Here is a 15,449-nt window from a genome sequence, read left to right as displayed (position 1 = left end):
AGGAGCGGTAGAGATACTCTCCATTATCGGCTATGAAAAGCCAACTGACATTTACTCCTGAGGTGCTGACTTGTTGCACCCTCGACAATTGCGATTATTATTATTTGACCATGCTGGTGTCAGGGTTGCGTCAATTCGAATCTGGTATTAGGATAAATATGACAATGAGTCACCGATTTTATGGTATGTATTTTTTATTAGCCAAGCAATAAGTGGTAAATGCAATTTTCGTAAATACAGGCTCTCTGTCCTACCTCGCAGGGCAAAACAGAGAACTGACTTGTTCTTGACAAAGATATTATAAATATACTCTGACAGAAATAGTTCCTGCTTCCGAGCCGGCCTGTCAGAGTAGAGACTGGGCGTGGTTTAGACTCACCCAGCCTATCGTTGATTGTTGGTGCAGAGCTGGTCCCGGCCCCCGGGCGCTCCAGTTGATAGATGTAACTGTTGCTGTGAAGAATATCTATGCACGCATGCTCGATACCGTTATCTCGCACCTGGCTCCTGTTATCTAACAAGAGACCGTTTGTTCTCGCAACACTCCGTTCTGAATGTTGCCCATGGCCCTGAAACTGTTAACAATGTTTCAAGTCAACTATGTTGCATAACACATACATACATCCACACAGGCCAACAGCAGATAATATTCAATCACATATATGGTAACGGGCTATAGTGCATAACACAGAATCCTCATACTGGTCATTTATGAACATTTGAACATCTTGGTCATGTTGTATTATAATCACCCGGCACAGCCAGAAGAGGACTGGCCGCCTCTCATAGCCTGGTTCCGCTCTAGGTTTCTTCCTAGGTTTGGGCCTTTCTAGGGGTTTTCCCCCTTCAACTCATTGCTGTTTGGGGTTTTAGGCAGTTCCTGTCTTTGAGATTCATGTTATTCTGTATTTTTTCTGGTGTTATTGGAGACGGACGTGAAAGCACTATCGTTCTTACTCTTCTCAATGAGCAGCGGGTGCTGCCGTGGGCCTCATCCCAGTCCTCGCGCAGCAGTCCCTCCCAGATGCAGTCAGAGGAGGAGATGTTCACCCCTCCGCGGCCAGACTGGAAATGAACCGTGCATGCTGGAAGCCGCTGCTGGCTGATCCCTCCCCGGCTCACATAAAAAATTAAACAATTAACCTGAATTAGGGCCAGACTAGTTACCATAATTCTCACATTGCCATTGACAGTTTTTTCTATTGTCTCTTTTTGGTCCATTTAGATTGTTAATGTAGACTGTATACAATTTTTTATTTTTTATGTTATGGTTAAAAATGTTCATGTTTTACTGTGACTTGTTGTAGGCTCCTAAGTGGACCATAAGGTTAAAAACCAAACCAAATTAAGAAAAATTAACTAAAAAAAACAAAAAACTAAGTAACTCCGCAATTGTCTCTTTTGGGTCACTTTTGCTGGTCCCAAGCCCGGATAAAGGAGGAGGGTTGGAATTGTGACGTTAAAAAAACAAGAATCGACAGAAGAAAGTTCATTTGTAGTTCTAAACATATTAAGGGTGTTTTTCACTCACTTTTTGTCTCTCCCAGACGTTATTCCTCTCTCCTACAGTGTACATCAATCACAATTACATTCACATGGCCAAGTATGCAAATTATGTGATGGCGTAATTTAGTGACTTTTAGGACAGCCAATAGCTACTTTCCTTACTGAGGAGTTTTGGCAACACTGGATATCGCATTCAGCTAATCAGGTTGCAGCAGTCTGTTTTCTCACACCTAACCTAACTAATGTACCTAGCAAGCTAATTTTAGCTAACTAATTTTATAGTTTTGTAATTTATTCCAATAAATGTCAGAATTACCCAACATATTTATGGAGCTAGCTAAGTTTTAATGGGTCCTCACTACAAGAATAAGCCAATTTGCCAACGCTAAAATCAGTGCCATCTATATATATATTTTTAGCAAGCTAATTTAATAATTTTGTCTGACATGCCGAAAATGCAATCGTGTTTGCGTTGAATTGTGGTTCATATCAACCCCACAAGTGATCAAAGTTCTTCACTTTCTACGTCGAGCTAAATCGATGGCCGACTGGGCAACGTCGTTAGTGAATTGGACCTGCATCCAGTTTCGACGTGGATTCCCCATTAGAAAGTGGCTACCGCGATGGCTGAGGGGGTCAAAATATAGTGTTTGGACTGCAGCCCTGGTCTGATAGTTTCGAAATAAAAGTTGTACCCACTGAACATCCAGTTTTAAATTACATGTATTGGATTCTTTTACAGAACATTGTTCACAGTTTTAATGCAAAATGTTAAACATTTGTGAAGTGAAATTATAAAGTTAAAACGAGATTTAGAGTAGAATACATATGTTTTTACCACCGATGCAATTAAGTTAGCAAGTTAGGTATGTAGGTGTGGTGGTAAGTGTCATAGTAGTCAGGGATCAGTCCAGGGCACGGCAGGTAGTCAGCAGCACGACCCGGTGGGCTTGAGACAGGCAAAGCCAGGAGGAATCTTCAGGCCAGGGTGTCCTCGGGCATAGATAGAGAAATAGGGTGATTAGTAAGAGCTTTCGGATCAAATCAAATCAAATGTATTTATATAGCCCTTCGTACATCAGCTGTTATCTCAAAGTGCTGTACAGAAACCCAGCCTAAAACCCCAAACAGCAAGCAATGCAGGTGTAGAAGCACGGTGGCTAGGAAAAACTCCCTAGAAAGGCCAAAACCTAGGAAGAAACCTAGAGAGGAACCAGGCTATGTGGGGTGGCCAGTCCTCTTCTGGCTTTGCCGGGTGGAGATTATAACAGAACATGGCCAAGATGTTCAAATGTTCATAAATGACCAGCATGGTCGAATAATAATAAGGCAGAACAGTTGAAACTGGAGCAGCAGCACAGTCAGGTGGACTGGGGACAGCAAGGAGTCATCATGTCAGGTCGTCCTGGGGCACGGTCTTTGGGCTCAGGTCCTCCGAGAGAGAGAAAGAAAGAGAGAATTAGAGAGAGCATATGTGGGGTGGCCAGTCCTCTTCTGGCTGTGCCGGGTGGAGATTATAACAGAACATGGCCAAGATGTTCAAATGTTCATAAATGACAAGCATGGTCAAATAATAGTAAGGCAGAACAGTTGAAACTGGAGCAGCAGCATGGCCAGGTGGACTGGGGACAGCAAGGAGTCAACATGTCAGGTAGTCCTGGGGCATGGTCCTAGGGCTCAGGTCATTTGAAACTGGAGCAGCAGCATGGCCAGGTGGACTGGGGACATCAAGGAGTCATCATGTCAGGTAGTCCTGGGGCATGGTCCTAGGGCTCAGGTCCTCCGAGAGAGAGAAAGAAAGAAGGAGAGAATTAGAGAACGCACACTTAGATTCACACAGGACACCGAATAGGACAGGAGAAGTACTCCAGATATAACAAACTGACCCTAGCCCCCCGACACAAACTACTGCAGCATAAATACTGGAGGCTGAGACAGGAGGGGTCAGGAGACACTGTGGCCCCATCCGAGGACACCCCCGGACAGGGCCAAACAGGAAGGATATAACCCCACCCACTTGGTTTTATCTTTTTCATTATTAATTACACTTTTCAGATTGCACACGTTTATGAACATATAATTTAATGAACCTGTAAACAAAACTATAATTATGTTTATTGCATATATTGCATATTGCATCTGGGTATAAAAATACATTCTACTCAATCAAATTGTAACTTTATAATCTCACTTCATAAACGGAATAATGTTCTGTAAACGAGTTCATGCCAACAAATCCAATACGTCATTTAAAACTATGTTCAGTAAGCACGACTTTTATTACGACTTTTAGCATGGCTATCCTTGTTTCTTTTACGCTGCTATGTTAGGGGTGGAAAAAACAGACTGCTTCAACCTGATTGGCTGAGCGTGATACGCTACATCTGAGACTAACATTTAGTCACTTTTAGCATGGTGGTGGGAAATTGTGTTTCCAAAAAAGAAAGTACGCATATTTTCCCCGTTTCTGTATCATTTACATTAAATCTAGTTACAGAGGAAATCGAAGCCTTTGCAGCCTGAATAGCGAATGTTTTAAATACAATCCGTTCGCCGGGGGACACTAGTGTATTACCGGTTGGGCACATTAAGCCTAGACGATAGTTGAGATCCATAGCGCCCACTAGTGGCTTCCCAAGCTACATGGGGGCGAGGCGTGTGCCACCGTACCAGTCAACACTGTCAGTTCAGAGCGTCATTTCACTTTACGTCATTCCGAGCTAGAGTAGTTGTAGGTCTATCTGCAGATAAAAAAAAATAGCTCCGACAGTGCCTGTCCTGCTGTTCAGTGAACGGTAGTTGTCTGTGACTACTCAACGGTCTCCTCGACAGCTCGCCATTGTGCAGAGCTCCACGGCTATTTTGGAGAACCGCGGCGGGGAAATGAAAGTATAGACGGCGAAGAGTTCGATGTCTGGTGTTCCTCGTTGTAGAGCCTATGTTCTTGGCGTCAATTTGACCCCGATGCAGGATTTGAAACCCTTGCTGGAACTACATGTGGTAAGTTTATGACTGCGTTGCTTTCACAAATGTTAGGATTATTTAAACACGCTTCAACATGGAATAATTACGCGTTAATTTACGTATAAATGAAGTATTAGCCGTTATTGACCTGTTTGCCATTCTCTTAAAAAAAATAAGCATTTTGTCGCATTTTGTTGCTGTGTCTTGAGTCGAGAGGGAGAAAGCACCTCTGTCTGAGTGGCTTTTTGTTGTTGTTACATTTAGCTACTTGTCTGTTATGTTGCATGTTCCGGAGGCCCTAATATTTGAAACCAGAACGTAATATTGTTTTTAAGTCTCCAGTTCAGTGACGAGCCGACTGAGTACTTTGTGGCAGGTGGCGGTGAGTAGGCTATGGCGCCCCCATCACAGCCATAGGCTATCTGTGGCGTATGCCTTTGGAGGTCAAGGGCAGCTGTTGTGACAGCTACAGTAATACGTCAGTGACAGCTCATACAGTGAATTGATCAAACATGCGTTTTGGCATTACAGAGAACCCAAACCATTCCATTTATAAGATGCATCAATAAACACAATCGTTGTTAGTAGGCTAGTCATCCATACCATTTCCCGCAGTCTTAGTGCCCCAGTAGTGAGAATGTCTGAATAATGTTTTTCTGACATTTTGAAAGAGCAAGTGACACCCACGCGTGACTTAGTTTCGTTTCAAATGTTAGAGCCATGTCATACCAACAGTGATCATAGGGCCTTGGCTACAGAACCACTTTTTGGTGGCATGTAAGTAGTTGAGGGAGTGGGAGGAGGAACTTCACACCAATATCGCTTTGTTCACTGAAAATGTTGCGGTTCATGTGGGTCCCAGTACAATTGCTACTTTGTAAGTACAGGAGCGTTATGTAATGTTGCATATTTTCTACATTTGAGACTTGCCCATAGCTTTGTTGTGACTCATCGGATATAGATTTGGTCATCACATTGTAGTTGTTTGAGTGACTCATTGTCACCTTTTTATAGGAATATGATGAGCCATTGGTCCTGGGAGCTAAACTAGTAGTTTAGAAAATAGAAGGCTTTTTCAAACTGTTTAGGCTAAAAGGTAATGCGTACGCCATACTTACAGACTTCACTGGGGGAATGGGGCCTCTGAATTAATCTGATACAGCCCTCTGGTTTTGTTTTACCGTTTTGTGAAGCTTTTAACTACTGCTGTAAAGATTTCCAAATAGTTTAGCGCTGGTTCAGAGATGTGGGTGGTAAAAAATAAAAAAAAGGCTAGTTCTGGCTGCTGCCTTGTAGGAACCTAACAGTGCAAAGTGTTATTTGCATTTCAACTGCAGGGCAGAGTGACATTCATATTTGCACAGGGAAATATGGATTTTTAAAATGTATTTATTTAAATTTTTTGTAGAGTTCGGTTGCATGATTAGGAAATGATTGTGCCTTAGTTAAACTCTGAGGCCTAATGCAACATTTCCTTAATTTTATTTAATAATGATAAAGATTTTAACATGCGCATGAATTGCCCATAAAAACACAAAAGAATTGGAGTGAGGCATTAATTAAAATATGAAAAAGAATAGTAAGAAATCCCCCAAAGTGTTACCAACATGCAATGATCAACCACAAGGAATCTGCACAGATTTGCAGTAGGCACACAGTCCACACTACTACTAGACTCAGCATTCCATCTCCGTGACTAAAGTCCACCTTTGCTTCCTTGACTCTGTCTGCTCTGGTTTCCAGTAAACACTATTCGTTCCTCTTTTTCCTTTTTCTTCTACTATGCAAGCAGGAGGGCTGAAGTTCACCTAAATATTTCAGCAAATTGGCTCTGAAATCTCCCTCTTGGTGATCAATCAAAATAACTCTCCGTAACTCTGCGTCTCTTCCAAACAAGCTTAGGTCCTTCCAAAATGGCACCCTATCCCCTGTATCGTCAGATTATTTTGACCAAGGCCCTAGTCTAAAGTAGTGCACTATATAGGGTGCCGTTTCAGACGCAGTTGGAGTCTCTTCCAAACAAGCCCAGTAAATCAGTGCTACAAGCATCCACTTGCCTGCTGGAGAAACCTAGGCAAACAATCCTAATGCCAGGCCAGCCCGGCTTCTGAGTGTGGTTTCTCGCATGACCAGAGCCCAACAGTGAACCTTGTCTTTCAACCTGGCATAAAATTATTATCTTCCAGGAACCTTTTGGGCAAAATTGAGGCCGAAAATGCTTGCATTCCAAATATGAATGTTTAACTTTTACTGCAATCTTGAAGGACTTGGAAGTCTGACAGAACTTTAAAGAAGTAGTGTGGGAAATAGAATGATTAGGCTTGTTGATGAATGAGGGTTGCAATCTCCGGTGCAGGCTGCACTGTGCCATTGAGAAAGGTGCAGGATCTGGAATTGCTCTTCCAGCCTAAGTGTGCACAGGAGAGTTTGTATTAGAAATCGGTGTGCAACCGAGACCCTCCTCAAGATGACGATGCCTGCTGAGTATGTAAGGCATGCAGTTGCCTGCTTACCACCCTAAAAAAAATATATAATCCAATGACATTTTGACCTTGTTCCAGATGGGGCTCTACAAATCCCTGGCACTTCATGGAAGTACACACTGAAATAACATTACTAAATAAGTATCAATAACATGTGGACGGATTCTGGGTCGTATACACTAGGAAGCAAACAGGGAGGGACTGCTTGAACTTGTCCAATAAGGAACTCCTGTTTTAGTATTTTTTGTCTCCAGTTAAAGCACGTTGTGCTACGGTGTGCACTAATAAATATGACCCTGGTATATCGGAACACAGAGCTCTTGGGAGAACCAAGAAGTTCATGTTGGGACATGAGTTTGAAGTGGTCATGTGCTCGAGGGGTGGACATTGCCTCGTCCCAATCTGAGTGTAATCTGAGTGCCATCGCTGTAAGCCTGCTGCGAGTATGGAGTGAAAGAAAGCCTTCTGTGTGCCTGGAATGCTGTTGTAATCAGACACTTCTGTGTTGTTTTTGTCAACGGAAGGTGTGTTCCTATTTCTATATTGCTGCTCTTTTTTTTTCTTTTTGTTTTCTCAACTCTCCCTTTCACCTTCCTTTCCTCTGTCTTTCTGTCACCCCTGTTTTTCCCGGTCACCCGAAATCCCCTGTCAGTCTTCTCTATTCTCTGTCTCTCGCTCTCTCTCTGCATCTCTCAACTGACTTCAGACAGTGTCAGCAGATGGCAGCGTCAAAGGGCCCCACGTGTGAAAGGAATAAGTGAACGGAGCAGGGGTGGAATACGGGGCTGATGAATCATTTTACAGAGTGGGGGAGGCATAGTATTTGCAGTGAGGGAACTACTACAAAATGTAGCCTAGTTACATCAAAGTAGTGCAATGAATAAGGGGCCATTTTGGATGCACTCCAAGTTGCTCTCTTACCTCCACTTCCATATGCAAGCAGCAGCACTAGCTGCAATAGTGATGGCAGCCTGAGTGAAGAAACATTTTGGTTCTTTCTTTCCTCCTCTGCTTGTCCCTCCTCCCTACCTCATCCATACCTCCTCCCTCTCTCTCCCTGGAATCCCAGCTGACTGTATTCGTCATGGTAACAGGCGAGTGTGGAGCTATCCCCAGCCACGCGCATGCACTTCCCTCCGTGTGTGTGGTGGTGGGGGGGGGGTTGGTGTTCAGAGTCCAAGTTGGTGTGTGTGGCTCTAAGCAAAGCTGACACACTCAAACCCTCTCTCTCACTCAGTCACTCACTCTCACACAGCAATGTTCTCTACAAAAACATGGTTTGGAAATGGGATAGGGAATCTCTTTTCCTCTGGCTTTCATAAAGGTAGCACACGTTACACAACGGACTGAAAGGGGCGAGTCTCTCGCAGGCTGTGTGCAGTATTTTATGTAGCGGGGTAGAGTTACACGTACCAGTGAGACAATGTACTGCGGGAGAGGTGTGCTCTGTGCTCCATCTTAGGTGACAGTTTGGGAGGCATTCCAGTGCGGCAGTTCCCAAACTAGGGGTCCCTGATACGAAAATGGGGCCGTGGGAGAATTTCCCAAATCCTGAAAAGAAATCATCATTCTAAGAAAATATATATGTTGTCTTTATCTTAATCATTGTAATGTAATTTACCTTTTTAAAAATCTAAATGGAAGATAAAATTAAAACAGAGAGCGCCGCACTTAGTCGTTGCACTTAGTCGTTGCCCACTACGCTATGAAACCGCACACTACTGCAGACCGGCCGCAATTGATATGGTGAAAACCGTGTGAGGGCTGAGATGATTATGCATTGACTTTTTAGTTCGCTATACATGTGGTGGGATGTCATTCATAAGGACAAGTTGTTCTGTTTCATGATTCACGAGCATGAAACGTCACAGGGCGTGTTAAGTGTGCTGCGTGGCTATATTGACGTAAAACAGGTTCCATGGTATTGAATGATGGGCTTTTGGACAGATGGGGGCGCCATCTATGGCGGGCAGGACTCTGCACTCTAGTGCATGACAACGTTCTATTTCACATTGAGGCTTGGGGCTATTGGGGGGTTCGGAAAGATTATTTTTTTTCGCATTGAGAGAGGAGCTGTTGTCATTCACAATGGCTGTAAAATAAAACCGACTTGGTTGACTTTCTGTGTAATGGAAAGAGTGTTACAAAGGCAAGGAGACAGACATATTTGGGAAACTGAACACAAGCATGCAGGGGAAATACAAAAACATTATACAGATCAGTGGATCCAGAGAGAACTATTATTATTGGAGAGCGAGGGGGGGCCCAAAAAATGTGGGGAAATGTATTTGAATGGTCATCCGTCTCAGAATACCAGCTCGGGAACTCGGGCCTCTTTCTATAGCTCTGACTGTCCGACCTGAAGATCACTGACGTCTTGATTTTGCCTCCATATTTCTAAGAGTTCCCAGTTGTCTTGAAAGCGCCATCGGTGCTCTCGTCTGGATTCAAATCAAATGTCGGTCCAGGTTGGCTGTGACAGCAGAGATGAGGTGGTGGTGAGAAGATTCATTATGTCAGACAAATTATCAATTGACTGCCATAGCCCCAAATAAAACAGTAAACATTGGATATGAATTACAACAACAAACAATTCCCTTGGTTGGGGTCCTGATTTTTGTTCAGTATGTAAGATATATATATATCTCTCTTACATACATGCATACTGAATAAAAATATAAAAACGCAACATGTAAAAAGTCTTGGTCCCATGTTTCATGAGCGGAAATAAGATATCCTTGACCATTTCTCCTTTGCCAAGATAATCTGTGTGTGTGTGTGTGTGTGTGTGTATATATACAGTTGAAGTCATACGTTTACATACACTTAGGTTGGAGTCATTAAAACTAGTTTTTCAACCACTCCACAAATTTCTTGTTAAAGGCCTACCTTAAAACTCATTGCCTCTTTGCTTGACATCATGGGAAAGTCAAAAGAAATCAGCCAAGACCCCTTGTGCAACTGCACAAGGGGACAAAGATCATACTTTTTGGAGAAATGTCCTCAGGTATGATGAAACAAAAATAGAACTGTTTGGCCATAATGACCATTGTTATGTTTGGAGGAAAAAGGGGGAGGCTTGCAAGCTGAAGAATACCATCCCAACCGTGAAGCACTGGGGTGGCAGCATCATGTTGTGGGGGTGCTTTGCTGCAGGAGGGACTGGTGCACTTCACAAAACAGATGGCATCATGAGGAAGAGAAATGATGTGGATATATTGAAGCAACATCTTAAGACCTCAGTCTTAAAGCTTGGTTGCAAATGGGTCTTCCAAATGGACAATGACCCCAAGCATACTTCCAAAGTTGTGGCAAAATTGCTTAAGGACAACAAAGTCAAGGTAGAACTGAAAAATTGTGTGTGAGCAAGGAGGCCTACAAACCTGACTGTTACACCAGCTCTGTCAGGAGGAATGGGCCAAAATTCACCGGACTTATTCTGGGAAGATTGCGAAGGCAACCCAAAATGTTTAAAGGCAATGCTACCAGATACTAATTGAGTGTATGAACTTCTGACCCACTGGGAATGTGATTAAATAATTAAAAGCTGAAATAAATCATTCTCTCTACTATTATTCTGACATTTCACATTCTTAAATCCGTTAAGATCACCAATTTATTTTAACACAGGGAATTTTTTCTAGGATTTAAATGTCAGGAATTGTGAAACCGAGTTTACATACACCTTAGCCAAATACATTTAAACTTCAACTGTGTGTATTTATATACACTTAGGTTGGAGTCATTAACTTAAAATGGTCACATTTGGGCTTTAAAAAAATATATTTTTTTAAAGGCCCAAATGTGACCATTTTAAGCGTAAATCGATAAAACAGCAGGTCCATTTCTGCCTGTTTTCTTTGCTGTGTCCGGGCAGGAAGTCAGTTTCCTGTGCTGACACGTCTGTTCGCACCGTATTCTGATTGAGTCAGGTGGTTCAGTTGGGAACTTGCTTGGGTCCCAAATGGCACCATATTCCCTATTTAGTGTAGTACTTTTGACTAGGGCCCATAGAGCTGGTCAAAAGTAGTGCACTATAAAAGGAATGGGGTGCCATTTGTGACTATTCCACTTTGTAAGAGCTTGCTGCCACCCACCTAGTCAGCTGACGCGGCCTCACATGCTAGTTGGTCAGCTGACCCCCCCCTTATACACTGACGCTGAGCGTGTGTTCGCTGCTTTCTCATTTAATTTCTTGTCACTGTTTGCAAGGAAGCCCCTCTGCTTCCAGGAAGCTTGTGTTGTAGTTTGAGTGAGAAGTGGGTGTTTTCCACTTGTTATATTGCTGATAAAACTATGAACGAGGGATTTTCCTCTCACAGATGTTTGTTAATTTTAAACACTCATATCACGTACAAGTGTAACTGACATCTATCTCACTTCGTTTTGGTGTGGTATGTCTCCCAGCAGTCATTCTTTCACATAGCTGTGTCTCACTGACTACTACTCACTCTTTCACATATGACGTAAAAGCAACCATATATATTTTTCTCCTGACACCTTGTTTCTGGTCTCTCCCACAGATATATGTTGGGTAACGGCGTGAAGCGCAAACTGGATGAGGACGGCCTGGAGGAGGGCAAGGCGCTCCTCACATCAGCGGCCGGAGCAGCGGGCAGCCACTCAAGGGTTAACTACACGCTGCAGCGCCAGACGGTGCTAAACATCTCCTTGATGAAGCTGTATGGGCCGCCGCGGATGCCCGCCACTGAGCCAGCCCTGCAGCGCCGCGTGCTCATCAACAACGTCATCCGCCGCATCCACCACGAGTTCAAAGAGGAAGGCGGCGCGGGGCTGCGCGCACACTTCTTTGCCGTCCCGCCGCCGGCACCGAATATCACAGAGGACGAGGGCTACCACGAAGCTCCGACATCTGCGTTCGGCGGCGTCCTCTCCCCGCCCCTCTCGCCACTGTCGTCGCTGGACTCTGGTTTGACCCCGGCCTCGCTCCTGGACGATGACCCGCCACTGTTCTTCGCCTTGCCGCCGTCCTCACCACAACCCCTGGGTCACCACCCTGTCTCGCTGAGACCGTCAGAGCCCCCCCCGCCTCCTGCCAAGGACAGCTTCTCCTCAGCTTTGGAGGAGATCGAGGAGCTGTGCCCCATCGCAGTGACAACCTCTACTACCTCCTCCCTACCTTTGTCTCCTCCACCTTCACCCCCGCCCCCACTCTCTCTACCAGCAGGGATAGACATGAAAGAGGAAGGGAGGACATACAGCCCGAAGGACAAGGAGTCGCTCTTGCTGGACGAAAGCCAGGCTGCAAAAACAGACCCTCCCAGCGCCCACGCAGACATATCGCCCTCCTCCGGGGGCTTCCTCACTGACTTTGCTCTGGATGACATTCTGTTCACGGACATCGACACCTCCATGTATGACTTTAACCTCCCCTGCGGTGCCTCTTCAATACCGCCGAACTTGGGGGTGTCCAAAACGACCCCCATGGTCACTGCGGACGACCTGGTCAAGACTCTGTCCAGTTACAGCGGGGGAGGGGCGGGCTCTCCTCCTCTGGCTCAAAACCAGCCCTTCAAAATGGACCTGGCTGAGCTCGACCACATTATGGAAGTCCTGGTGGGGTCTTGACTGACATCGGGATCGTGTTCAATAGGCACAAAAAGGAAGAACTGAATGAAACGGGCAAGTTGCTTGTCCAATAAGAAATGCTAATTTACATTTTCGGTTTTGCTACGGTGTGCCCTTAAGGAACACGACAAACTCGATTAAAAAGTGCCGTAGGCGGCGAAATGTTAAAATGATGATTGTTTTTTTCCTTATGTCCGTAAATTGTAAGAGACTTCACCAGAGACGTTTTAACTACACTGTGCATGCGTTGTGCTCGCCTTTCCAAAATGGAAACAAAATGTTGAATATACTGTATGGAATGCATTTATTTGATTGCAATTTGAGTGCCTTTTGTCTGTACTACAATTTTCTTCTCTTCTCCAAATGCAAAGATATATATATTTTGCACACCGCACCATGGGTATACACCGGTGCATCCAAATTTAGGGTACTTTAACAATATTTTGTATGTGGACAGCTTATCAATGTTGACCTTTTTCATAGGCCTCATTCAAGTATCTTTTTTTTCTTCTATATTTTAATGTATTATTCATAATTTGTTTGTTGAATTTATCATACTGCTGTGTATGACCTTTCAACTCTCTATTTGTAGATGGACTACGTTTCCTTTATGGCATGTTTTTGAATTTGCTCAACTGATCTGACTCAAAAGGATATCAAGTGAAATATACAAGGGTAACCTTGCAAGGTCTTTAGTTCACAGTTCAAACACAATTGCAGACATCAAGAAATGTTGAAAATAATCTGTACTAAGTGATTATGAAGTTATTTATTATTAATTTCTGGTGTAACACATATATTTATTCAAACATGACACTAACATTTGGGTTGTACAGAACATGCAGTCAAATTCTGCTAGTAATGTGTGAAGAAATGCGGTGTAATATATTTGACCCTGGTTTTGTTTTTCAGGGAAGTGAATGCCGGTAGTCAGTGTGGTGGGCTATGTCTCTGGTGTTTGGCAATCGATCAGTTCGGGAAGCAGTTAGCCAACAACTTTCAGTGATGACTTTAGTAATCCAAAGCCTTTAAAACAAAGCATTTCTCGTCAGTCAGTGGCAAAAAAATGTTATGCTGCTTACTGTTCTTTGCATTATGGTTTATTATTCTTATTTTTTTTAAATGGAAGCAAATGTGGTCATTTCCAGTCATCTCGCCGATTTGTTTTTAAGTTGACCTGTTTTCAAGAATGGCTGTATTTTAACACTGACCTTCAATCTGTGCCTTGTTCTATGCAATATCTATTAATTGGTCTGAAATATCTGATTATTTTTATGTATAAATGTGCATACGACTTTAATGCAGTTATACTTTTGTAGATTTATTTTATACAATAAATGAAATGTCAACAATTCTCAGCCTGTTCATGTGTCCCATTTGAGCTAATACTCTATAACTTTCAAACTCACCTCTGGACCTCCATATCTAGTTCCACTGCTTTTTTCCCCCACTGTCCCCCTCTAATTAGGGACTGACTTAGATCTGGGACACCAGGTGTGTGTGTAATTAATTATCAGGTAGAACAGAACCAGCAGGCTCCGGACCTCTTAAGATAAGAGTTGAATACCTTTGCTCTAAAATGTGTCCATGACTACTTGTGGCCTGTGCTGGTATGCCACAGTCTGGTTTCCCTCCATAGTATAACCTGACAATCAAAGGTACTCTGATGTAATTTCCTGTTTTGGAGTTGACAAAGGGCCTGGCTAGTCTGCACTCTTTGGTTCAAGACTTTTGGTTGCCATGGGAGAATCTCAATTGCATTTCCTTAGGGTTTTCTCATTTGGTCAAAAGTCTGTTCTCTGTGACCCGGAAACCGATGTGGTTCGATGAGTGTGTGATATCAGTGTATCCCACAAAAGAAGCTTTATCTGCCCCAACCCCTTTGAATCAGCTGTTGATTGTCAGAGTTAACTATGCTACTGTTTTATCAATATGACACGTGAGTGAAGGACCATCTCATTTCAAACAAGCACCTTTCTGTCAACCTTCCCTCTCCTCGCTACCTCAGTACTTTTGAAATAGGTGAAAAGGAGGAGAGCAAAGGCCCTTGACTCCTGTCCTTTTCAAAAACCCATTTGAGGTGAGAGGGTTGGACCTGGTCGTTTGGTCTGCTCCTGCACATCAAACAGATGTGGGACCCAAATCCCTTTGACGGACCTTTTTGATTTCTTTAATATACTTGCCATCGAGCCGTTGTGTTGAAACGTCTGATGTTTATTAACAGTGAGCATCGCAGAATGGCGAACTAAACGACGGAGAGTTTTGACTGTGTGTGATATTAGATTGCTTCTTGTGTAAATATTTTCTGTCTGGATTTTAATGATTTGTAATGTGGTCAGCATTGCCGGTCAAAGTTTAGAAACTAAGCTGCCTGCCTCAAGGTACATACCTATCCACCTGCCCATGCTTACTCTTACTTGCATATCTTCTGTACACAGGTTATGGACTCTTTTGGGCAGTCTTGGACACCTAGACATACCAAGCATTGGATTTTCAGTCTGGCTAACTATGTCTAAAACAAGCTGGCTAGAGTCCTGGCCCCAAGTCCAGTGTTCCGTGTCCTCTTTGTAAGACCACACTGCTACTCATACTTTCCCTTTCAGAACTGTGGACCAAGCCCAATGGCTATGAATTAAAATAGTATATGAAAACTGTTTCTCTAGGCCTGGTTTTAAATGAGGCCCACTTAATAGAATTAATAAATATAAAATGCACAAGAGACAAGTTTGTATGAATATGAATTCATTGTTCATTCATTCATTCCTTGTTGGGAGAAGTAATGGCGCATGAAGGACCACAGCACTTTTTCTCTTAAATTATTTTAATTTCTTGTGTACACTAAAAGTAAAATTTACACACTTAAAGTCTGAAAAGAACCCGGACATGCATGTTAACCTTTTCACAGGC

General features: G+C 43.4%; 1 protein-coding gene across 1 annotated transcript; it reads left to right on the top strand.

Annotated features, from left to right (window-relative positions):
- The first annotated feature begins 4,038 nt into the window (after positions 1-4,038).
- Positions 4,039-13,896, top strand: LOC118365008 (SERTA domain-containing protein 2-like). Its single transcript, XM_035746890.2, has 2 exons — positions 4,039-4,506; positions 11,477-13,896. Exon 2 carries the CDS (start codon positions 11,481-11,483, stop codon positions 12,540-12,542), a length of 1,062 nt encoding a protein of 353 aa, XP_035602783.1. The 5' UTR covers positions 4,039-4,506; positions 11,477-11,480; the 3' UTR covers positions 12,543-13,896.
- The last annotated feature ends 1,553 nt before the right edge of the window (positions 13,897-15,449 follow it).

Source organism: Oncorhynchus keta, chromosome 32, assembly GCF_023373465.1.
Source record: "Oncorhynchus keta strain PuntledgeMale-10-30-2019 chromosome 32, Oket_V2, whole genome shotgun sequence".
Taxonomy (NCBI): domain Eukaryota; kingdom Metazoa; phylum Chordata; class Actinopteri; order Salmoniformes; family Salmonidae; genus Oncorhynchus; species Oncorhynchus keta.
The sequence above is the reverse complement of the archived record's forward strand: the minus strand, read 5'-3'. Positions and strand labels throughout refer to the sequence as shown.

Excerpts from the sequence above, each read along its gene's own strand:
- LOC118365008 (XM_035746890.2), top strand. The coding sequence starts at position 11,481 with ATGTTGGGTAACGGCGTGAAGCGCAAACTGGATGAGGACGGCCTGGAG.